Raw genomic sequence first — 25,264 nt, 5'->3', positions numbered from 1 at the left:
CATAAAATTATTTTCGTTGCTACTTCTTAACTGTAATTTTGCTACTGTTATGAATCATAATGTAAATATCTGATATGCAGGATGTATTTTCATTGTTAGAAATTGAACATAATTAAAGCGTAGTGATTAATCACAAAAACAATATGTAATTATATATGTGTTTTCCGATGGTCTTAGGCGACCCCTGTGAAAGGGTCGTTCAACCCCCAAAGGGATCGCGACCCACGAGTTGAGAACCGCTGCTCTAGAGGAACCTGCCTCCCTCTCTGTCTGACCTCTCTTTACCCTAAGAAACAAAAATGATGTAGGGGAGAGGTGGAAGAAGGCATTCTACCTATCTTTTAGTTTTTTGGCCCAATATCTGAAAAACTGAGTCTCCTACCAGTGATAATATTAATTCCTAGTATCAGCATCTTTTCTATCCAGCCAATAAACAGATGGTAGGAATAGTAAGTAGCATCAATTTGTGAAATTTCATACTCTGGTGGAGGACTAGCTTCAGGTGTTATTCTTTCAGTTGGGTGTGGTTCCTGTAGGAATTGATAGCCAGGACCCTAGACACAGGTGATGGTTCTTTTTTTTCTTTTCTTTTTTTTATAATATATTTCTTTATTGATTTCAGAGAGGAAGGGAGAAGGAGAGAGAGAGAGATAGAAACAGAGATAGAGATAGATTCAATGATGAGAGAGAATCATTGATTGGCTGCCTCCTGCACGCCCTCCACTGGGGATGGAGCCCGCAACCCAGGCATGTGCCCTTGGCTGGAATCGAACATGGGACCCTTCAGTCCACAGGTTGACGCTCTGTCCACTGAGCCAAGCCAGCTAGGGCAAGGTGATGGCTCTTGATTCTTTTTTTTTTAAATATATTTTATTGATTTTTCACAGAGAGGAAGGGAAAGGCATAGAGAGTTAGAAACATGGATGAGAGAGAAACATCGATCAGCTGCCTCCTGCACACCTCCTACTGGGGATGTGCCCGAAACGAAGGTACATGCCCTTGACTAGAATCGAACCTGGGATCTTTCAGTCCACAGGCCGACGCTCTATCCACTGAGCCAAACTGGTTAGGGCTGGTTCTTGATTCTTTATCTGATTGGGGGACCCTGCACCCATCATAGTACTTTGCTGCACCTGCCTTGACCTATTTTATTTTGAGGTACAGTTGACATACAACATTATATTATCTTTTTATATATTACAGATCACTTTTTCCTTTGAACATTATCTTAGCTCCCAACTTAAATATAACTTTTAGTTAACACCCTCCTATGTCATTTTAGCAATTTATGGAGGTATATTTATACCATTAGTCCATCTTGCTTTACACAAATAACTTTAAGTTTTTCAGGCTTTAATGTTAATGATTAGTCAGAACCATTATACTTTTAAGAAGAGTGCTATTGCCGAAACCGGTTTGGCTCAGTTGGATGGAGCGTCGGCCTGCGGACTGAGGGGTCCTAGGTTCGATTCCGGTCAAGGGCATGTGCCTGGGTTGCGGGCACATCCCCAGTGGGAGATGTGCAGGAGGCGGCTGATCGATGTTTCTAACTCTCTATCTCTCTCCCTTCCTCTCTGTAAAAAATCAATAAAATATATTAAAAAAAAAAAAAAAAGAAGAGTGCTATTAAAAAATAAGATTTAAGAAAATTAACCTAGCAGTAAAATATGTACATTGGTTTTAAACTAAATTCTTGTGATTTTGCTTTTCAGTACAAATACAGAGACCTAACTGTACGTGAAACTATCAATGTTATTACATTATACAAAGATCTCAAACCTGTATTGGATTCTTATGGTGAGTTTACATAATAAAATATCAGTCACTGTACTTTTGAGTTTACTCCTTTTGTTAATTATTGTAGGTTTTTCATTTTCCTTTTAAGATTGTTGTTTTTTTCTATTGTAGGACTAAACCTCCAACTAATATAAGTGTTGGAGGGATAGAAAATTGCAAGATCTAATAATAATGTCTTATATTTGTTTAGTTATTTTAAGTGTTAAAAGGGTACTCTAAGATATAGCTCTGCAAATTTAGACCTAGAGGGGATGTTAAAGATGTTTTAGTTAATCATTTCCCAAAGCATTATCCATAGTTGTGAAGAATGTTGCTGGGAGTTTGGGTTCTATGGTTAAGTTTGAGTAGTGACATACAAAACAAAATTAAGTGGGCTTCTTTGCAGCAGTATTACAATGTTTCTCAGAGCCTTTAATATGCTACCTCACCAAGAGGGGAGAGAATATATTGTAGTGTATCCTAAAGTTAATTAGCTACTGACACATTCCTTCCTACTCCCAGCATCTCTGAATATTCTTAGGAAGACATTCAGCAATTATATGCTGGACCATCACTCATTTTGTAGATGAGGAAAACATTTTTAAAATATGACGCTTAATTCTGTAGAGTGTGTAGGTGACAGTTTCGTTATTGAGATGAGTGAAGTTGGGTTTTAAGTAAGAAATAACAATACCTAAAGTTGTTCCTTTTTTAAAAATAGTCTTTTTGGCTCCACACCTTATGTGCCAGGGCCAAGAGCTCCTGTCCATTAGGAGACCCTTGGCACCAAGGACAAGGAGCTGAATTTGTAGCTGAGACTCTCAATCTAAACTCCCCTCACCCCTAGAGCTTTGAAAACATTAGGAGCCTGGTGAGGAGAGGTGGGAGGCAACAGAGGGACAATCAGTCCTGAGTTTCCTGAACAACATAGACGTGAACTTCAAGTTCTCTTTCAAACTTACGGCACGATTCTACTTCATGTCCACATACTGTACAATGGTACCTAGATCTGCAAAAAGACTTGTCTTACCAAAATTAGTTTATTTAAAACTGGCTTCAATGGGGTAGGGTGGGATGGAGGGGGACTGGAGCTAGAATTTTACTGTGACAGTTTTTACTTCATGCTAAAAGAGTAACAAAGACTCCAACATCATTGAACAAACCTTACATTAGCGTTATATGGTCAGACCATGTCCAAACCATTATTATCAATATGCTTTTAGAATAAAGTAAGTCGTAATTTAAATAAGATGTGTTTTTTTAAAAAAGAAAACAAAACCACAAAATCAGAATAAATTACAGCATAGTTTGTAATTGTCAGTAGTAAGTAAAAGAACTAAAGGTCAACAGTATTTTGTTCTTGTACTTCACATTACAGCCTTTTCCATATGTGGTACAGAGTTAATTCCAAATCATTACAAATAATAGCAGCCAATATAATACAAATTATGTGTGCCTTATTTAATCAATCAATTATAGTTAGAAGAATTTGTGTGACATGGTATGAGAAATATTTGTATTAAGAGGTGTCTATATTTTATTGTGAAAACTCTTTTTAAAAACTGGTTTGATGCTATGTTTGGGCTAAACATGGGGAATCTAAAATTTTATGATATTAAACTAACATTTAGTATGGTATTAGTTCATAGTATTTTTTACGTAATTTTATAATCGTGTTAGTTGGGGAAGCAGAGCTCATAATTACTGTGATTGTAGCACTCATATTCATTTTTCCAAGTAATTCAAAGCATCTTTTCTTTACTCATTTAAAAACTGATCGCATTGAGTGAATCAACAAAGGATACTCTGTTATTTGGCAAAATGGACGATACATTTAACAAGTTAACGCGTTTCAAGGGTAATAATGAGTTTTAACCAGCACTTCTGAAAGAATAACTTAATGGGAACATCTACAATGCTCATGTTTAAATCATTATTCTTTCCTTTCAGTTTTTAATGATGGCAGTTCCAGGGAACTAATGAACCTCACTGGAACAGTTCCTGTGCTTTATAGAGGTAAATATCTTATGTAATTTATGTTTCCAGTATAGATGCATTTTGATTCACATAATATATTGTCAAAGAGTTATAAGTAAATTAAACCTATTTCCTCGTGATTTTCATGATGATGTAGAGATTTAACTTCTGTTGAAATTGAACTTCATTTGGCGGCAGCACCTACTATTTCAGCTTACTCTTTCCCTTCCTACCAACATACAGTATATCAATAAGTGACTCCTTGTGCTGACGTTTCATAGATTCAGAGAATCTTAAAACTAGAATCTTACATGCCTCCTAGTTCAGCATTCCACCCCATTCAGACTTTTCTAACAGTGGTAGCTGTACAGTGTAGTGGCTAAAATAGAGGCTTTAAAGTCAGATTTCTCAACTGAAAGAGATTCTGTTACATAAAGCAAAGAGAACAAGATGACATCGTTGATTGAATAACTATTACTGAAAATGCCATATGAATTGGTCAACTTGTGGCCACCAATCAGCATCTGTTTGACTGTTGGATTAGCTTTGGCAACAGAATTTTACCACTTTCTGATAGGATACCATAATCCATGGTCTTCCTTGTATGACCCTTCTCAGTGAACATTATTAACTGAAATGTCGGGGGTCAAGTAGCAAAGAATGGATTGAGTTAAAAGATAATTCATGAAGAATGCTTTTAGGGCAGCAAGCACACACTTAGCAGAGTAGTGATCAATTACCCACTGAATCCTACTGATGTATTTTACAAACTGAAAATTTAAGAAACTGATCTTAAACAGAACTTTGAAATATTAAAATATTTGTTGTGATTTTTAAAAAGTGTTGCTTACTTGTAGCTCTCTCTTGCTCGCCTACTAAGCCATTATTGAAAAATAATAAAAAATGGAGTAACTGTAGTTTCTTTCTCTCTCAGGTAATACATACAATATTCCAATATGCCTGTGGCTGCTGGACACATACCCATATAACCCCCCTATCTGTTTTGTTAAGCCTACTAGTTCAATGACTATTAAAACGGGAAAGCATGTTGATGCAAATGGGAAAATATATCTTCCTTATCTACACGAATGGAAACACGTAAGTATTAACAGTGTTCTGTGAATTTGTTGTATTTTATATATTTTACTTACTGGCATCTACTTTTTGTTAACTTCCAAGGAGGAGATAAGTTCATATAAGATCACAATTTGCTGAGCTGAGTAATCAGAAAAGGCTCTCCAGAACAAATATAGTCATGTGCCCTGTGACAACATTTCAACCAATAACAGATCGCATATACGATGGTGGTCACATAAGATAATGGAGCTGGAAATTCCTGTTGTCCAGTGATGTAGCCATCCTAACATTATAGCATAATGCATAACTCATGTTGGTGGTCATGCTGGTATAAGCAAACCTACTACGTTGCTAGTCATATAAAAGTATAGCATATACAATTACAGTAGTAGGCTATTCCATCAAGGTTTGTGAAAGTGCATTCCGTGATGTTCACACAATGATGAAATCACTAACAACGCATTTCTCAGAATGTATCCCCGTTGTTAGGTGTCACATGACTGTATATCTTATGTTTGTATAGAGCTTGGTAATTTACAGAATACACACAGTCACTTTTATTTGCTTGAGTTGAACCTTTAAGAATAGGTAGAATTCATACAGTAGGAAATACATTTTAAAAAATAGTATACTGATGACATATATTTGTTTAACTGTTCAAATCTCATTACTCAGAGTGTTCCTTTCAAGAAGTAATAGGAAATTTTTGTTTCTACCTCTGATGGTAAAGCTCTGGCAGACCAGTGTTCTTATCAAAATAACTAGAAAAAAAAAACAAAGTATAAACAACATCTCTAAGGCTTTGGAAAACTGTTGAGGCAATAAGATTTAAGGGACAAGATCTACTAGTGAAGAGAACTGCAAGAGATAAGCCAACATTCTGCCAATTTCCCCTGGGAGTATTTACTAATTTTCGCCACAGGTTAAGCGGCTGAGAATCTGGGCAGAGGGCCTTCGCTGAGAGGCAAAGAAACCTGCAGAGTTTCTAGCCATTTCACAAGGCTGAAAAGACAACAGTTGTTGTTCTGTATGCCAATACAGCCAATCCTTTAGGAACCAAAATTTGGGAGAAGGGGAAGTTACAAAGAAATAAACAGGCCCGGCCAGCATGGCTCAGTAGTGGAATGTCTACCTAGGAACCAGGAGGTCATAGTTCGACTCCGGTCAGGGCATATGCCCAGGTTGTGGGCTCGACTCCCAGTAGGGGGCAAGTTGGAGGCAACCAATCAATGATTTGCTCTCATCATTGATGTTTCTATCTCCTTTCCTCTCTGAGATCAATAAAAATATATTAAAAATAAATAAACATTTAAAAATAAATAAATAAACAAGATAATCTGCATTTTCCCCTTAAGGGATATGCTGGATTCCTAAGCTTCAAAGACAAGATGCTAAAAAGCTAAGCAGCCCTGGCCAGTTTTTCTCAGTGGTTACAGCGTCGGCCCAAAAACGAAAGGGTCTCGGGTTTGATTTCTGGTCAAGTGATTTCTGAGATAGCCTGCTTATGATTTCAGAGTTTATAATACTATCTTTAAACAAAAAAATTAATCTAAGAATATGTGTTTCCAAGGTAACATCATCTTTTAAAGGCCTTAGTATTTGACTACTGCTGTGTTCATTCCTGAATTTGTAACAGAACACTTAATTTGTTCATTTGAGATATGTTTTGGTTAGCTCTATGGAGTCAAACGAATAATACTACTACCTGAATTTTGCAGTATATTCTTTTGGTTACTGCTTTTTCTTAATATACAGTAGCCCCCTGTTATCCTTTGGGGTTACATTGCAAGACCCCTAGTAGATGCCTAAAACTTCAGATAGTACCGAAGTATATGTATCATGTGGCTTTTTTCCTATACATACATATTTATGATAAAGTTTAATTTATAAATTAGGCACAGTAAGAGATTAACAACAATAACTAGTAATAAAATACAGTTATAACAGTATACTATAATACAATTTATGTGAACGTGATCACTTGTTTCAGAGAATCCCTTGATGAAGTGTTCAGAGAGGCTCAGTGCTTTCTGATGCAACATGTTACCGTCAGTTGGAGCACATTTTCTGTTCATGTCTTCTATCCACAAATTTTATTTTTAAAGATTTTTTTTTATTTTTTATTTTTTAAAATATATTTTATTGATTTTTTACAGAGAGGAAGAGAGAGAGATAGAGATTTAGAAACATCGATCAGCTGCCTCCTGCACACCCCCTACTGGGTATGTGCCTGCAACCAAGGTACATGCCCTTGACCGGAACCGAACCTGGGACCCTTCAGTCCTCAGGCTGACACTCTATCCACCGAGCCAAACCAGCTAGGGCATTTTTATTGATTTTTAAAGAGAGGAGGGGAGAGGGAGAAAAAAAAATCAGCTGCCACCTGCATGCCCCTCACCAGGGATGAGCCTGCAACTCTGGCATGTGCCCTAACCAGGAATCAAACCAGCAACCAACTAAGCTATGAGTCAGGGCTCCCACAAATTTAATGCCCTTTCCATCTTTACTAAGCCACTTTATCACACACTGTGGCCATAACTTTTGCAGTTTGAAGTGTTGCAGCAAAACTAGCATTAACTTCTTTTTCTGTAGTTTCCATTTAATATTTAGGACCATGGGTAACAAACTGCAGATGTGAAACCTTAGATAAGTGGGGAATACTATACATGAAGCAGCAGACTTGCTACACATAAATAAGTAATAAGTAAAAAAAAAAAATCACATAGCTCTATTAATTAAATGAAAATTTTGGGTTTGGGGGTGCTGTAAAGAAAATTATCAAGCTGAGTTGAAAACTGGTAAGAAATGGCCAGACTTCTTTTTGCCGAAAATTAAATCTGTAGCTGACTTAAATTTGTTTTTTGTTTTTAGCCTCAGTCAGACCTGTTGGGGCTTATTCAGGTCATGATTGTGGTGTTTGGAGATGAACCTCCAGTCTTCTCTCGACCTACAGTTTCAGCGTCTTATCCACCATACCAGGCAACAGGGCCACCAAATAGTAAGTAGAATTGAGATTTGGTTTTTAAACTCAGAAACAAAAGACAGAAAACCTTGTTAACAAAATGTTTTTAATGACTTCACTTTGCTTTCTAGCTTGTCAAGTTAGTGGATTTTTTGGAGATATTCTGAGGCCTCACATCTGCATGTACAGATTCCCACCAAAGACTGGCATTTGGGCTTTCGTTTGTGGGTAGAAATCTAACTCTGGTGTGCTGCATTCCAAAATGGGGGAGAAAGAATGCTGGAATAGAGCTAGAATTTTTTAAAAATTATGCATGCCATAGAATAGCCTTATTTGGTCATTTATGGAAGCAGATAAAACTTGAAAGGTAGTCTGAACTCTCCTTTTCTTTGCAACTCCAGGGTCAGTGTTGTAGATAAGAATCAAAAAACAAAGTCATAAATCATTCACATTCAGCTATTCTGGGTATACACAATTGGACATCTAGCTCTCAGCTTTCTTCTCTTTAGTACAGCCAATTCATGATTTTACTTTGAGGGAAAGGCACGGGGGCATAGAGTCAATACCAGTTCTCCCCTAATTGGTGTACATTATCTCAACTATTTTTTTTTTAATAATTCTTAAAATCACCCTGGATAATTGAGAATTGGTTGTACGTGTTTGATTTTAATAAACCTGCATTGATTTCATTGTTTTGAGTTGTGATTATATTTTACAAATTTTGCTTAAGATTATAATTAACCAGATTTATTTATCTTATAAGTCAGATTACATGAGCTTTAATTTTTCTGCTGAAAATTATTCTTCCTTTTTAATCCATTCTGTCTTGAGGAGTATCTTGACTCAGAAACTGAATGCGAATTTAATAGAAAGAACTTTCTGAACCCATTTACTTTTCCTTTCCTGCCTTCCCAGAGTAAGTTTGGTTTTAGAATTTAGTACCTCTTTTAATGAAAATTCTAGGTATTATTCATCTTAAATTCTGTTGTCTCCAGTACCCAAGACTATGTAATCTTGCTCATATGTCTTTTAAAAATCAAATATTTCTTATTTCATTATTCGTGTTTATTTGCTCAGATAACATAGCAGTGACCACTTAAGATAAAGCTAGCCTTTTCAGAAATTTAGGCAGTCTCCTGAGCAACATTTTTCCCCTAAATTTTTTTCAGTTTTATATTGACATTGGAAGCACAACGTTCTAGAAAGAGACCACATTGAAGAGGGTACTACTGGAATTCAATTTTGCGAAATGATCTAGAACTAGTTTAAGTAAATTACTAACTAAAAGACCAATTTATTGCCCATCCTCTCCAGTTTTAATATTTTTATACATTTAAACAATATTATTAGGTATAATTTTAAAGAAATTAAAGTTTGAATTTTGTTCCCTGCATCAAGGAATAGCTCAAAAATTTGGGTACATACTTAAATGAATATTATCTTCTAGTTGAGAAATCATGTACTTCTATTATCACTATTATTATCATTAGTCAAAACACTTTTTAAAAAATACATTTTTTTATTGGTTTTGGAGAGTAAGGGAGAGCGACATAGAAACATCAGTGATGAGAGAATCATTGATTGATTGATTGGCTGTCTCCTGCATGAAAACACTTTTGATCTATTTTAGGATAACTTTCACGCTTTAAAAAGTGTTATGTTCAAATCTCGTTTTTGACAACTAACAGTCAACTTTTATTGAATGGGCCTGGCCAGCATGGCTTATTGGTTGACCTATGAACCAGGAGGCCACGGTTCGATTCCTGGTCAGGGCCACATGCCCAGATTGCAGGCTTGATCCTCAGTGGGGGGCAAGCAGGAGGCAGCTGATCAGTGACCTCTCTCATCATTGATGTTTCTATCTCTCCTTCTCTCTTCCTCTCTGAAATCAATAAAAATACTTATTTTAGAAAAACATTTATTGAATGATAACAATGAGACACAGTTAAGCACTTCGTATTCATTGTTATTTAATCCTTAAAATAACCCTATTCATTATGTGTATTTGTATCCCATTATAGTCTGGCTCTAAAATGACTTCACTTCATTATATGCTTCCCTGCCAGTGTTCACTCCAAATAGCATTTGTTTCCCAAAATCAAAATTTGAAGGCTTTGGTAGAATTGTTAGCTTTTCAGAACCTCAGAAAAGGAAAATTGCTTGTAACTATGAGGTGGTGGTTTATATGTGTGAGAGAGAAACTAGCATGGGGGTATTAACTGATTATGTATGTTGCTGACACTTAATAGTGGCCTCATCCTTTGATGTTCATAAAGATCAACTGTGCTTTGCCCCTAGGAAAAAAGATATTTTATGTCATCTACTAATTGTGACATTTTGGGAGGTTCTTATCTTTCTGAAATAGCCTTGAACACCATTAGCTTCAGAAAAATTTTACTTAGGACATGGATAGATTCATCCTAACTAGAAGATTATGAACACTGGTACTCAGAGATGTATGCTCGGCAACTCCGATAAAGACTTCTGTGGTCCTGGGTGAGAGTCCAGCATACTTCTCCCACCTCTGTTGCCTTCATATACCGTTCCTCTACTAGATCACTTTTGTTTACCCCCACCTCCTAGGTTTAAATTACCTGCCTCCTGTATGACTTCCTCTGTCGTAACACATCACTCTGTACTATTATTCCTTGCTTGCTTATCTCCCTGACTAGACTATAAGCAATTTGCGGCCAGGAATTCCTTTTTATTTTCCCATCAAATTCCCAGTGCCTGTCACATAGAAGGCACTAACATACTGATTGGATTAAGGATAATTCATTGTTATGTTCAGTGAGAAAAATTTCACTGAGGACATTGATTCTAAGACAGCTCATTTCCATTTAACATCAAAGTTCTGTTTTCTTCCTCTATGTTGATTAGCCTCTTGGCACGACTGACTAGTTCTGTCATTGGTGTTCTCTTTAAAATATATGTAAAACATTCTTTAGGCTTGCTAGATTTGAGCTTTTTCCCCCTAGTATTCCCAAGCTTTTGTTTTGTTTTAAACTATTCTAGCTGAATGTAAGTTTTGTACAGGACTTCTCATAGTAATTTGAAGTCTTTTAAAGTCCTCAATCAAGTCAACAAAACCAGCTGTGCTAATCGGTCAACATAGTCTTAAAAGAAATATAATAAGATTTCTTAGATATAATACAGAGGTCACTAAGAAGCTGACATTGGACCAGAGTTACCTTCTTCTAAATTCCAAATTAAACCAGTTCCTGTCTCAAATTGGATACTTCTTGAGAGCTTGCAGAGCTGACCAGGTTGACCTATTTGCCAGTAGTCCTTGTTGGGATTGTCACCTGTGTTGTCTTAACTCATGTTTAATGCTTTGAGAATTATGTGATTTACAGAGCATTATGCTTGAAGTAAAGAACTAATGTGGGTGAAGTGTTTTTGTTTTGTGCTGAGATTTGGATTCTTTAAGTGTATGAAATTTTTGATTCTTTAACTGTGTGAAATTTTGCTACGGTTTGACAGTGATGTATATCTCATGTGATCACTTATGTACCAGGACTATAAATATTATTTTAAAATGTTAAAACTTATTTTCAGCTTCCTACATGCCAGGCATGCCCAGTGGAATCTCTTCATACCCATCTGGATACCCTTCCAATCCCAGGTAATCAAAAATCTATTTTTTTAATAACTTAGAAATTCTGTTGATCTAGAGTCAAAATAATAGGTGCCAGGGCATTAAACTAAATTTAGTTAACAATTTAATGAAAGTAAAATTGGGTGTATTGGAATTTTATGGTATGTACATAGCTCTAAAGGAGTTTTTGCCATTTTAGAGAAACGTGCTCTGTCCCATTTATAGAGAGGAAAGGGAGAGGACAATGACAATGATCTTTGATTGGCTTTGGACCTTGAAATTCTTGCTGCTTCCCTTAGGGAACAGTGTAAGTGACTCAAAGGTGAAAGGAATACGACTTTTAACGAATTCAACCAGGAGAATAATATTTTAATACCCTTTTTAAAACTTAACCTTTCTGGCCTGGCCAGTGTGGTTCAGTGGTAACGTTGACCTATGAACCAGGAGGTCACAGTTCAATTCCAAGTCAGGGCACATGCCCAGGTTGCGGGCTCGATCTCCTGTGTAGTCCGTGAAGGAGGCAGCCAATCACTGATTCTCATCATTGATGTTTCTACCTCTCTCTCCCTCTCCCTTCCTCTCTGAAATCAATAAAAATATTTAAAAACAAAAAAACCCCAACCTCTTTAAATGTGTACTTGTTCCATTGGTAATCTAGGAATAGTTTTGAAAGGTGGTCTTTGGGCAGACTTCAAGTGAAAGACTGGCATATACTGGTGCCTGAATGAGATTTCCAGCTACTATAACAATTAACAAGAAATTTTTAACCCTGCTAACTCTTCTTAGGGCCAGATAACCCTCACAGATAAATGCAGTCAGATTTCCTGAACAGATAACTGCTATGGCTAAATATATAGATTTACATATATAATATGTAGGATCTTATAACTTAAATTTAGGAAACTTATTTATTTCTGGGTCTTTCTCTTAATCTCAGAGACTAGCTCTCTAAGGTAGTATGTGTTCAGTCACATTAGACAGGTAAGCAGAGATTAGATGAACATCTGTCAGGTGCAATAGAGAAGGATTCCTATGATTATAATATATAAGCAGGCTGTACGTTTTAGATTTTTTGAGGCCCTTAATTTTCTGATTAAGTTCTAGATATGGAATCCTGTATGAAGCCCTGAAATTACAGCCTATAATTAGCAGTTGCTAGTAAGAAGGAACTTAAGATGTGTAGGGAATAGTTGTTGGAAGGACAAGAGGGAAATGGACTTCTGAATAATAAAGCCATTGCAAAGAAACTTGTCAATAAAAATGAAGATGTTGACAGAAATGTAACCTTTACCCACTTATCATATGTAACAATAAAAGTGTGTTTTGTGAGATTGTTTGTAAGAAGTTTCTTTTTGAGACAGTTATTTTTCAAAGATTTGATTTTTTTTCCTGTGAAACATACTTTTCATCTCAAAGCATAACATGCTAATGAGTGTGAAGGTAACTGTATTCACATGGCCATCGATAACTCTCTGTATAAGAGGCCTTGGCAGAAGAGCCAGAACCTCTTTCTCTTCTCCCTTTGTCCTAAAGGAGAATTAATAAATCAGTGACTGAAGAAGAATCTTTATCTTAAAACAATGGCTATGAGAGTCTTTTTTTCTTTTCTTTTTTTCTTTTTTTGAGAGTCTTTATTCTTGCTATAAAAAGTTGGACTAGTTGATCTCTAAGGTCTCTTCCAAATCTTAAGAACTTTTCATTTTTATTTAGCATCTGCAGGATGTATACAAGGAAACTAAAAGGTATGTCAAGAATGGTTGTCCCAGTTTTGATATGTGTATTAGCAAGCATGTATCAACATAATAAAAGCTATATATGACAAACTACAGCCAACATCATAATCAATGGGCAAAAACTAAAACCATTTCCCTTAAGCACAGGAACAAGACAGGGATGCCCCCTCTCACCACTCCTGTTCAACATAGTACTGGAAGTACTAGCCATTGCGATCAGACAAGAAAAAGAAATGAAAGGCATCCAAATTGGAAAAGAAGAAGTAAAACTGTCCTTATTTGCAGATGACAGGATACTGTACATAGAAAACCCTAAAGACTCCATCAAAAAATTATTAGACTTAATAAATGAATTTGGCAATGTAGCAGAATACAAAATTAATGCCAAGAAATCTAAGGCATTTCTTTACACCAATAGTGAACTTACAGAAAGGGAGACTAAAAAAGCAATCCCATTTACCATCGCACCAAAAAAATTAAGATACCTAGGAATAAACTTAACTAAGGAGGTAAAAGACTTATATGGGAAAAACTACAGGACACTGAAAAAAGAGATAGAGGAAGACATAAATAGATGGAAGAACACATCATGTTCATGGATTGGTAGAATCAACATCATCAAAATGTCCATACTACACAAAGCAATCTATAGATTCAATGCAATCCCCATTAAATTACTAACAGCATATTTCACAGATCTAGAACAAACGTTTCAAAAATTCATCTGGAATAAAAGAAGACCTCGAATAGCTGCAGCAATCCTGAGAAAGAAGAACAAAGTAGGTGGGATCTCAATACCAGATATTCAAGCCGTATTACAAAGCCACTGTTCTTAAAACAGCTTGGTACTGGCACAAGAACAGACATATAGATCAAAGGAATAGAATAGAGAACCCAGAAATCGACCCAAACCACTATGCCCAATTAATATTCAACAAAGGAGGCAAGAGCATACAATGGAGTCAAGACAGTCTCTTCAATAAATGGTGTTGGGAAAATTGGACAGATACATGCAAAAAGATGAAACTAGACCACCAACTCACACCATACACAAAAATAAACTCAAAATGGATAAAAGACTTAAACGTAAGACGGGAAACCATAAAAATACTAGAGGAATCCACCGGCAGCGAAATCACAAACATATGCCGAAGGAATTTCTTCTTTGATACTGCTCCTAGGGCAATGGAAACTAAAGAGAAAATAAACAAATGGGACTACATCAAAATAAAAAGCTTTTGCACAGCAAAGGAAACCATCGGCAAAACAACAAGAAAGCCCACTGCATTGGAGAACATATTTGCCAATGATATCACCGATAAGGGTTTAATCTCCAAAATTTACAGGGAACTCATGCAACTTAACAAAAGGAAGATAAGCAATCCAATCAAAAAATGGGCAACGGACCTAAATAGACACTTTTTGAAAGAGGACATGCAGAAGACCAAAAGACATATGAAAACATGCTCAAAGTCACTAATTATACGAGAGATGCAAATCAAAACGACAATGCGGTATCATCTCACACCTGTCAGAATGGCTATCATCAACAAATCAACAGACAACAAGTGTTGGAGAGGATGTGGAGAAAAAGGAACCCTTCTGCACTGCTGGTGGGAATGCAGACTGGTGCAGCCACTGTGGAGAACAGTATGGAGTTTCCTCAAAAAACTAAAAATGGAACTCCCATTTGACCCAGTGATCCCACTTCTAGAAATATATCCCAAGAAACCAGAAACACCAATCAGAAAGGATATATACACCCCTATGTTCATAGCAGCACAATTCACCATAGCTAAGATTTGGAAACAGCCTAAGTGCCCATCGGCAGATGAGTGGATTAAAAAGCTGTGGTACATCTACATAATGGAATACTACGCTGCAGTAAAAAAGAAAGAATTCTTGCCATTTGCAACAGCATGGATGGAACTGGAGAGCATTATGCTAAGTGAAATAAGCCAGTCAGAGAAAGATAAATACCACGTGATCTTACTCATTTGTGGAATATAGAGAACAACATAGACTGACGAACAGGGACAGATCCAAAGACAGAGAAACAGCGATCAGATTATCAATCCCAACGGAAAGTAGGGGAGGGGTGGGGTTAAGGGGAAGAGATCAACCAAAGGACTTGTATGCATCCATATAAGCCAAACCAATGGACGCGGACAACAGGGGGATGAGAGCATGAGTGTGGGGGGGAGGTTGGGGGTTAATGGGGGAATGAGGTCACATTTGTAATAGCTTAACCAGTAAAGAAATTTTAAAGAGTATTAGAAAACAGTTCCTGGTATCAGAAAAGACAGAAAATGGTAAGTGCTGTGATAAATAAACAGAGCTTTAAAAGAAGGTGTCACATCTGGTTTGGAAGTGGGAGCTTAGAGATAGCTTCATAAATGCAAGTACTGGTTTTTAATGATGACCTTAAGAAAATTAGGTGTTTAGAAGTAGATGGAGCAGCAAAGAGTAATAACATTTGATAACTGAGAGGAAATTTATTATCAAGTCCAGTCCACTCAAGTTTTATGCAAGCCAAAAAAATAAAAATAAAATAAAAACCAGGAAAGAATAGGGAAACACTTTAGTGTGGCTGGAAAATACAGAGTTGTGAGTAAGGGAATTGAAGAGAATTAGGTAGGTACAACTTTCATAGGTATTACACATCTCCCAAAACCTTCCCTGATCTCCTCTAACTAGTATTGATTTTCTGTTCTCCTTCTCCTGAATTTTGATTTAGCATGTTATTTCCTTTATCCTATCAAGATTTTTTTTTACAGGGATCTTGCCCTGTAAAGTTAGTAATATCTTGAGGAAGAAATGGATTCACATCTTAGCTTCTGCCTCAAGTACTGACACTGTGCCTTAAATAGTAAATTTTGAAGAGATACATAAAGAAAAAGGAACATAAAAATGTTGGAAATTTTTTTAAAAATACACTTAGATCAAAAGGGCTCTTTAAAAACCTGAAAGAGAGTTGGTACCTAGGGCAAATTGCTTAATAACATGCAAAGGTAGAAAATAGTCCAGTAATCCCCTTTATCTGCGATTTTGCTTTCCACAGTTCGTTACCCACAGCCAACCATGGTCCAAAAATATTAAATGGAAAATTCAGAAATTAACAGTTTATAAGTTTTCAGCTGCATGGTGTTCTGAGTGCCATGATTAAATCTTGCACTGTCTCACTCCGCTTTGCCTAGGACATAAATCATCCCTTTGTACAGTGTACCGATGCTGTATATGCTACCTGCCCATTAGTCACCTAGTAACCCTCTTAGTTATCAAATCAGCTGTCTCACAGTATCACAGTGCTTGTGTTCAGGTAGCTCTTCTTTTACTCAGTAATGGCTCCAGAATGCAAGAGGAGTGATACTATTGTCAGGGATATTGTAAATGATATTTATGTTAGAACAATGTTAGAAGATAGGAGGAGAATGCTTCTAAGGAAAGTTCCTTCCAACTCTATGGGAATGCACGAATAACACAAAGTTTCTATAGAATGAGAAGAAAAATTTTAAAACTATTTAGGTAGTATTTTCAGATCAAATATTAACAAAGGTTATCAGTGAACCACAGGTAAAAACTAAATAGTGTAATTTCCCTATTTGCTAGGAAATCAGAATGGAAAAATTCTCTCACAAAATATTTTTTGCTTCCCATTCTGATGCTGTTGAACTGCCCTTAGACTCAGCGGTTCTCAACTTGTGGGTCGCGAACAATGAAAATACATCCTGCATATCAGATATTTACATTATGATTCATAACAGTAGCAAAATTACAGTTATGGAGTAGCAACGAAAATAATTTTATGGTTGGGGGTCACCACAACATGAGGAACTGTATTAAAGGGTCGCGGCATTAGGAAGGTTGAGAACCACTGCGTCTAGTTGCTTTCTGTTGCTGTGAAGGTTACCTTCAGATAACCAGGGCCAAGCAAGAGCATTTTAACCATTCACTTTGAGACTAAAGCTAGTGTCGTTTATGGAATTTTTTTTAAAATTGGACATCCTTAGCCTCTAGAGATGAGGAAGACATTTTTTAAAATATATATTTTATTGATTTTTTTACAGAGAGGAAAGGAAAGAGATAGAGTTAGAGACATCGATGAGAGAGAAACATCAATCAGCTGCCTCCTGCACACTCCCTACTGGGTATGTGCTCACAACCAAGGTACATGCCCTTAACCGGAATCGAACCTGGGACCCTTGAGTCCACAGGCCGATGCTCTATCCACTGAGCCAAACCGGTTAGGGCTTATTTATGGAATTTCTATAGAACGTTGCTTGAATAGACACCTGTAGCTCCAAAACTGTGAAGTCATGAACTAGTAAATGAATGACCTGTCAAGTTTAACTTCCTGAATGGGGTTCTAAAGACACTGTAGAGTTGGGTGATCTTAATATTTACTGTTTTCCGTTCTTCTCTTTAGTGGTTACCCAGGCTGTCCTTACCCACCTGGTGGTCCGTATCCTGCCACAACAAGTTCCCAGTACCCTTCTCAGCCTCCCGTGACCACTGTTGGTAAGTAGCCTTAAAAATTGTATTTCTCCACATAAGGAGAGTGAGTCTCCTGTTGTGAAGAGTACTTTTCACTTTTTTTATTGAATAAATTTGACCTGTACCATTGTGTAAGTTAAGGAGTACAGCATGCTACTTTGATACATTTATATGTTGTAATACTGCCATTGTAGCAATGTCACTTTATGAAATTATAATACAGTATACTGCACACTAGATCTAGTGCCTTAGCAGGGTCAGGCCAAATGATTTCTCGTGGGCCAGACGTTTTCCACCCCTGTTAGCAGGTATAAAAATATTAAAATTCCCTGTCCAGGTTGTTCATTTGGTTAGAACATCTTGATTCGCCAAGTTGCGTATTTGATCCCTTATCAGGGCACATACAAGAATCAACCAATGAATGCATAAATAAGTGGAACAATGTTTCGCTCTCTCTCTTCTTCTCTCTCTTTAAAAGCAATAAAAATGTTAAAGAATGTTAAAATTTTTTCTTAAGATGTTTAAGATGGGGGAATTGCTTTTTTTGAGAAGTAAACCAGAGGAGGAGAATCTTCCACCATATTTTTTGTTGTTTATGTAAACAATCTCTTTAAATGTCAGGGTCCATTGAATTTTGAACTTCAGTGTGGGTTTTCTCTTTTGGCATTTACATTTCAGATCTTAATTATAATTCTTTTTAGAAAGCAGGTGGATTTAAAGTACTCAAATATGCTGTGTAAAATGGTCTGTGTGTGAGAGGAAAGGACTAGGTCTGTCTTGGCATTTCTAGCCCCCATAGATGAACTGTGGCCTTTATAGAAAGCCAGGCAACTGCTGCCACAGTGGGGTTCCCATTTTGAGTGTTAATGGCTTTAGCTGGAAACTTATTTGGTGCTATGTGGTAGCATTTGTCTTAACATATAAGAGAAACAGTGTAAATTCCAGGATTTAAATGTTTTTAGAGATGGGTATCTGAAACTTTATCCTAAGTATAACTTTTTGTAAATTTAGAATGACCAGAGTTTGTTAATGGAAGAGGTAGAGCTGGTAATGGAGAAAAGCAGTATCATCTAGCACAGCGGTCAACAATCTTTCGGACCTCACGGACCACCAGTTTGGCGACCACTGATCTAGCAGGTCGTTATTTACAGGACCTTCAAGAAATTTGCCTTTCATAGGTTTTAATTCGCATAACTTCAATGTTGTAGCAAGTGTAGATCATAAGTTTAGGAATGAGATTTGATGTGAAGGCCAACAAGTAGAAGTTTACAACAGCAACAAAATTTCTGGTAAAAATAAGAATTACAGATGGATTATAGCAGTGTTTCTTAACCTCAGGAACCTTTTAAGGCATTTTTTTCTTAATCATACCCTCCCCCCCCAAATGAACTGTTAGTACCATAGTTTATACTGTATATCTGTTTATGTACTATATATCTCCAATTTATACATAAAAGGAGCAAGGTTTTTTTTATCTCCTCAAAGCCAATTCTCATGAACTAGAGAAGCAATGTCAAAGGCATTGAGCATGTGCATGGATTACAGTGATGGTGGCTAAAAGTGGACTAGAACTCAGAGGTAAGAACTAGAGAAAATCAAGTTCAAAGATTATCTGAGGTTTGGGGTTAGGAAAAGAGGTAATAAATGGACCTTTCCTTAGCCAAGAACAGAGCTTAACCAGTGAACCAGAACAAAAGCAGAGTAGATAAGGCAGTCACTGTGCTTTTAGACGCGTGCAAATTAGAAAGAGGGATACATGAAAGCTTAAAAGCACCTGGTCCTTCAAAGGGATCTGGAAGAAAGCAAGTTGTCTTGCTGAGAAAGGTTAGTACTTTTGAAGTGTGAGAAATCAGGCACGTATTTAAAGGGGTCTGGATTCTTATTCCAAAGGAGAGACTAAGTGGAAGACTTCCATCTGATGGTTTCAATCTTCTTTGAAAATGTTCTGAGGATTTTTGTTACATTTTGGCAGATGAGGCCTTTGGAGTTAGAAGTCCTGGTAATCTGATAGATCTGAGAGGAAGATAAGAAAAATTGAGTGAAGGGAGCCTAGAGGTGATGCAGTAGCTGGTAAATTCCTGAGAACACTCTGGAAAAGTTAGGTACTAAGAAGCCATAAATAATAAGACCTCAGTTTTAACTGGGAAAATATGATTAGCCTCTAGCTTTACAATTCTGAACTCCAAAGCACCGGTTGTCTGAGTTAATACTTCTGTTTCTCAGAAAAATGAAATAAGCTGAAATACTTTGGTAAGATCAGAAGTGAATTCTAGAAAGTATATACTATGGATTTGTGTGTTAGTAATCAACCAAAAGCAGGAATTGCCTCTGGTAGGATGGATACTGTTTGGGCTCTCCTCAGCAATAAGTTTCTAGTGGAAAGAAGTCGAGACCCTGGTAGGTAGAACTAGGAATCTGATGTTGGGCTCTTCCTTGTGCATAAGCAGTGTCCTTTGAACAGATGGACAAGGGACACTCCTCAGGAAAACCTGGCCATGTGAGACACTGTACTAATTTTCACTTGCAAGAGAAAGAAAATCCAATTTAGAAAAACAAAAACAGTTCTTCTGGGGTGGAAACAAGAGAAAGGGGTGGGGAGCAAAACTTTTAACACCCATGACCCCTGAGAACACCAATGTCTCCTCCCCATGTCATTTTCGAAGGCCCAGAAGAGCACTCAGGGTAACCTGGGTATGGAACAGCTTCTGGGAGAAGACAACTTTATTCCTCAATAACTAAAAAGCAGAGTGAGACCGGTTTATGGAATAGTGGGAGTTGTGATCAAATGGGACACTGAAGAGCATGTGTGGAGCTGGTTGTGTTGTGGTTTGGACAGCGGGTTCCTTTTACATCTGTAACTTGGGACCAGGAAGGGGCTTGTAATAGATGGAAACAAGTGGTGAGAGTTTAGGTACATTCTTACAAACTAAAGGGGCTTTTTCCCTGATGAGTGAATTCATTGTCAAGGTGATAAAAATTTTCAGCCCAAACTGGAGGTATACTTCCTTAGTCTGTAATCATTCCTATGCATTGGAGGCAATAAAAGGTAAACATACTTAGAATAATTCCCCACATAGTATTCCATCATCGAACATAATTGAAAATCAAATGCCATTTATACATTTGCTGATTTAGGACCTTAAGTGAAAAACATTGATAATTATAAAGAGAATCCTTACTTATGTTAAATGTAGGACATTTTGTGGGTGGTTTTTTTTTTGTTTTTTTTTTGGTTTTAAATGTGTTGTTAGTGTTGAAAGTATTACAGATGCCTCCCCGCCCCGTTTTTTTCTCATTGGCCCCATCCACCCTGCACCCACCCCTCCCAGGCCTTCACTACCCAGGACCTTTTGAAGAAAATATCTGCAGCATTTATTTGATCTGAAATGTGCAAGGCAATTATTTAAAACACTGGCTAGGAAAAGTCATTTAGAAGAGAATAGTAAAGAATCTGAGAATAAGTTTATCAGCTGTTGAGTTTTTCTGGATGTCATTGTCTTGCTCATTGGTTCTGGTCAAGAGAAAGGAGTAGCCTTGGCTGGTGTGACTCATTTGGTTGTAACATTGTCCCATGGACCAAGAAGTGGCAGGTTCGATTCCCAACCAGGGCACATATTCAGGTTGCCAGTCCCATGCCTAGTAGGGTGTGTATGAGAGGCGATTGAAGTTTTTCTCTCTTCTTCCCCCCTTCTCTCCTCCCTGTCTCCCTCCCTTCCTCTCCCGCTCTCAAAAAAAAAATGTAAAGGAATAAAGCCTTGCAGAAGGGAAGCCTTATTAACCTGTACATTAGGGACTCTTCCTGGTCTCAGTCCTGTTACAGGCTTCTCACATGGGTTCCTGTCTCCTTCAGTTTAGCAGTGAGGCCTGAGAATGGTCTTGGCCTAAATAAAATGCTTTTCATTGGTATAACTTTGTTGTTGAGAAATATATGAATTGATAACCTCTTGAAGGAAAAGTATTTCTGAATCAACTCAGATTTCAAAGTTATTTATGGAATTGTAACATTTAAAAGTTTTTCTTTCCTCCTACTTCGAAAGTGTCAGCTTATACTTTGTCCTGTTTTTGAAGGTTCCTGTGAAAGAAATAGAAGGACTTGGGAAATAAGTGTTTTTTGCCCTATTCTCCTGCAGGTCCCAGTAGGGATGGTACAATCAGTGAGGACACCATTCGAGCTTCTCTCATCTCAGCGGTCAGTGACAAACTGAGATGGCGGATGAAGGAGGAAATGGATCGCGCTCAGGCAGAGCTCAATGCCCTGAAACGAACAGAGGAAGACCTGAAAAAAGGTCACCAAAAACTGGAAGAGATGGTTACCCGTTTAGATCAAGAAGTAGTAAGTAACTCACTGAATAGTTGCAATTTTTAGATTGAATGGTAGAGGCAGTGTTACCTCATTACACTGGACGTTGTAGGATACAGTCAGTTCAGAAAATTATACATCTTCACACATTTGAATATAGCTTCTGTATAGCTTTGTTTAAATGGAGCCTGTCTCATATCTGATTGGAAGGTGGATGGTATTTAGAGCATTTTTGCTGGCACCTTCACCCTGGGGGGTGGTGTTTTGACACAGAGGAGGACTGTGTGTTTGAGTGCTTGATTTTGCCAGTTACCAGGAAATAAGAATTTGAGAGCTCTTAGCCATGGTAAAGATCTGCAGACCCTGGTGCAGACCTCAGTGTTAGTTCTTTGTATTGTTTCCAGATGTTGTTTGCGCTATATTTAAAGCATCTCCATTGAGCCCTTCTGACTTAATTCAAGGATATAAATGTAGTTTACAACCTTTAGTTCTTAAGCTTTCTTACATTTTATCAGCCTGTTTTGCCCTAGATAGTCAGTATAAGTCAGCCCTGTGACGTTAACAATGAAATAGAGGCAATAACATAATTTGAGTGCCAGCTTCACTCTCTACTTTGATCCCCGCAAGGGACAACTCATTCCAATAAATGTGCAGTTTTGATGAAAGGGTTAAGAGTTAGTGAATGTTTTGAGGGCTTTGGGGTGGTTCTAGTGTAAAGTGAGCTTCCCAGTAGCCAGCTATTTTCAAAAGTTCAGGAAAGTGATCTTGCCTATCTCAGAGCTTGCAGCTACCGCCTGTGATATCTTGTGACTTATGTTCAACTGTGTAGGGTTCTGTCTGTTGAATCTCTGTAAACTGAGGAAGAGTTATCCCTTTGTGGCAGATGCCCACTTGTTTGAAAGAAAGGTATCTTTTGTAGTTTTCATGTAAAGAACCGCTGGTTGTAAAGTGTCTTGTCTGATGGTTTATTTTGCAATATCATTTGTCAGTGGTAAGTGATAAGGTTATCACTGCCACTGAAAGGGTTCAGGCTCAAGGTATTTCCAACATTATCCTGCTTTCACTCATCATACCTTCTCCTCTACCTTTGACCAATGTGCTGAATGAAACATTAATCTCATCCATGAGTTGTAGATGTCTGACAAGCAGATAATTACACACAATTAGTATAAAGTCATCATGCTTGGACTGTTCTGTTTTCAGGCTGAGGTTGATAAAAACATAGAACTTTTGAGAAAGAAGGATGAAGAACTCAGCTCTGCTCTGGAAAAAATGGAAAATCAATCTGAAAACAACGATATTGATGAAGTTATCATTCCGACAGCCCCACTATATAAACAGATCCTAAATCTGTATGCAGAAGAAAATGCTATTGAAGACACTATCTTTTACCTGGGAGAAGCCTTGAGGCGGGGAGTAATAGACCTGGATGTCTTCTTAAAGGTATGTCTTCCTCACTCTGCTTTCCAAGATTTTGGAAATCTTAGAGACACTGATCTTAAAAATCACAAACCCAAGAGAGTTTCTCTGGAGGGTGTGGGTTAAAATTCCTCATTTTCCCCAAAAGAGAGCAAGTTGACATATATGGCAGTGTCTTCTCACATACAAAGGCTGAGAACCCGTAAGGCTGAGGACCCGTCTGAGCAGGGGAAGGAAAGTGGACTAGTGACCACCCGCCCCCCGCCCCCGCCCCGGGAGCATTACACTGAGTATCGTTCTTACAGCTGAGCTCGGGTGGGTCAGGAGGTACACTCACGTTTCCATTGGCTCTTTCTGGTCATACTATGTAAATGAAATCACTGACAACCCTCCACCCCCATTATTTTTCTGATAATTTTCTTCAGTTTACATAATTTCAGACCAGTTTTTCCAGCCCTGCAAAGTTAGGGCTGCCTTGCTGGTACCAAAGCCCTCTGAATGCAGGTTGTTTCAGGCTTAATGCTATTGTACAGGCACAAAGAAAAGATCCTGTAAGCCAAATCTGACTACTGTTCTTTGTTGGGTGATAAGCAGCATGGTTTTGGGAAAAGCAGTAGCCACCCTTTGGATATTTAGTCTGGCTGCTGTTGATGGTTCACTGTACATGTGAGGCTAGTCGGGTCACGCGATGATCTTGCCTATCTCAGTGAGGGCCCAAACCACTCTTGGACCTTGTGCAAGCTCATGATGGTTGCGTATAAACACGAGACCAAAGGGGACTCCCTTCCATACACTGTCCCCTGCTTAGGTGGCATAACTGAGGGACAGATGCACAGGGAGAGGAGGCAAGAGAGGTAAGCTATTTGCTAAGCATGGGACAAAAGCTGGCCTTGCGTTGCTTATCCCTGCCCTTCCTAGCCAAGTGAGGACAGTCATAGTTATCAAAGTTTTTTGTAACTTCATTAGGATCACAGTACAAATTTCCCTGGCATCTTGATAGTCTCAAGATGTAGCTCAAATTCCTGAGCTAGATTCTGCAATATGGTGCTTTTCTTGTGAAATATATCTTTATAAGGTCTCAGAAGATTACTTTCCTTAACACAATCTACCAGCATGAATCTAGTGGAGTTTAAAAAACCACATGTAATGAAGTATTGGTTTCAAAGGAAGGTTGATATAATGAGTTTAGGATTCTTAGGTCGCATCTATGTTACAGACTGTCTGATACTTTATACCTGGGCCAAAGCCATTCTAAACTGTTGAAACTTTTCCCCCCCACTTCCAGCATGTACGTCTTCTGTCCCGTAAACAGTTCCAGCTGAGAGCACTAATGCAAAAAGCAAGAAAGACTGCAGGTCTCAGTGACCTTTACTGACTTCTCTGACACCAGCTGGAGACGAGCTCTTCTTAAGGCATTCTTTTCTTCTTTCTTTCTCTGATCAGTAGGTGACCAGAATAAGTTATTGCAGTTTATCACTCAAGTGTAAAATATTTTGAATCAATAATATATTTTCTGTTTTCTTTTGGTAAAGACTGGCTTTTATTAATGCACTTTCTAGCCTCTGTAAACTTTTGTGCTGAATGTTCGGACTGACTATGCTAAATAAAATTTGTTGCATAACTGTTCTCTTCTTTATTGAACATTTTTAGGAAAAGTCCATGAAACCTTAAGACGTCCTGAGTGATACCCTCCTGCCAATCAGTCCCTACTTAGATTTGTTTCCTCTCTAGGCCTGACGAACCCATAACTTTTCATCAAGAAGAAAGTGGCCAACCTCTACACCTAAAAACTCACGTTAACTAGGCAAGATGGTCTGGTCACAACTAGGGAAGAAGGTGCGATGAACTACTCTTGTTGTTAATCCTCACCCGAGGATATTTTCCCATTTATTTTTAGACAGAGTGGAGGGGGGGAGACATCGATTGGT

The 25,264-nt window shown here is 37.7% G+C and overlaps 1 protein-coding gene across 3 annotated transcripts in view; it reads left to right on the top strand.

The window, feature by feature from the left end:
- Nucleotides 1–24,959, top strand: part of TSG101 (tumor susceptibility 101) — a 28,861-nt gene extending 3,902 nt beyond the window's left edge. For 2 of the 3 annotated variants that reach the window (XM_036325613.1, XM_036325614.1), the window contains exons 2-10: nucleotides 1,713–1,797; nucleotides 3,727–3,792; nucleotides 4,688–4,851; nucleotides 7,702–7,828; nucleotides 11,351–11,417; nucleotides 17,550–17,641; nucleotides 21,748–21,950; nucleotides 23,121–23,360; nucleotides 24,622–24,959. In XM_036325613.1, the coding sequence (XP_036181506.1) occupies nucleotides 1,713–1,797; nucleotides 3,727–3,792; nucleotides 4,688–4,851; nucleotides 7,702–7,828; nucleotides 11,351–11,417; nucleotides 17,550–17,641; nucleotides 21,748–21,950; nucleotides 23,121–23,360; nucleotides 24,622–24,711 (1,134 nt within the window). In that variant the 3' untranslated portion in view covers nucleotides 24,712–24,959. Of the gene's footprint in view, nucleotides 1–1,712; nucleotides 1,798–3,582; nucleotides 3,635–3,726; nucleotides 3,793–4,687; nucleotides 4,852–7,701; nucleotides 7,829–11,350; nucleotides 11,418–17,549; nucleotides 17,642–21,747; nucleotides 21,951–23,120; nucleotides 23,361–24,621 lie in introns of those variants that run through there. The other variant, XM_036325615.1, reaches the window with a different exon arrangement.
- Nucleotides 24,960–25,264: the final 305 nt, after the last annotated feature.

Source organism: Myotis myotis, unplaced genomic scaffold (genome assembly GCF_014108235.1).
Source record: "Myotis myotis isolate mMyoMyo1 unplaced genomic scaffold, mMyoMyo1.p scaffold_m19_p_10, whole genome shotgun sequence".
In the NCBI taxonomy this organism is placed as follows: domain Eukaryota; kingdom Metazoa; phylum Chordata; class Mammalia; order Chiroptera; family Vespertilionidae; genus Myotis; species Myotis myotis.
This window is presented reverse-complemented; position numbering and strand designations above follow the sequence as displayed.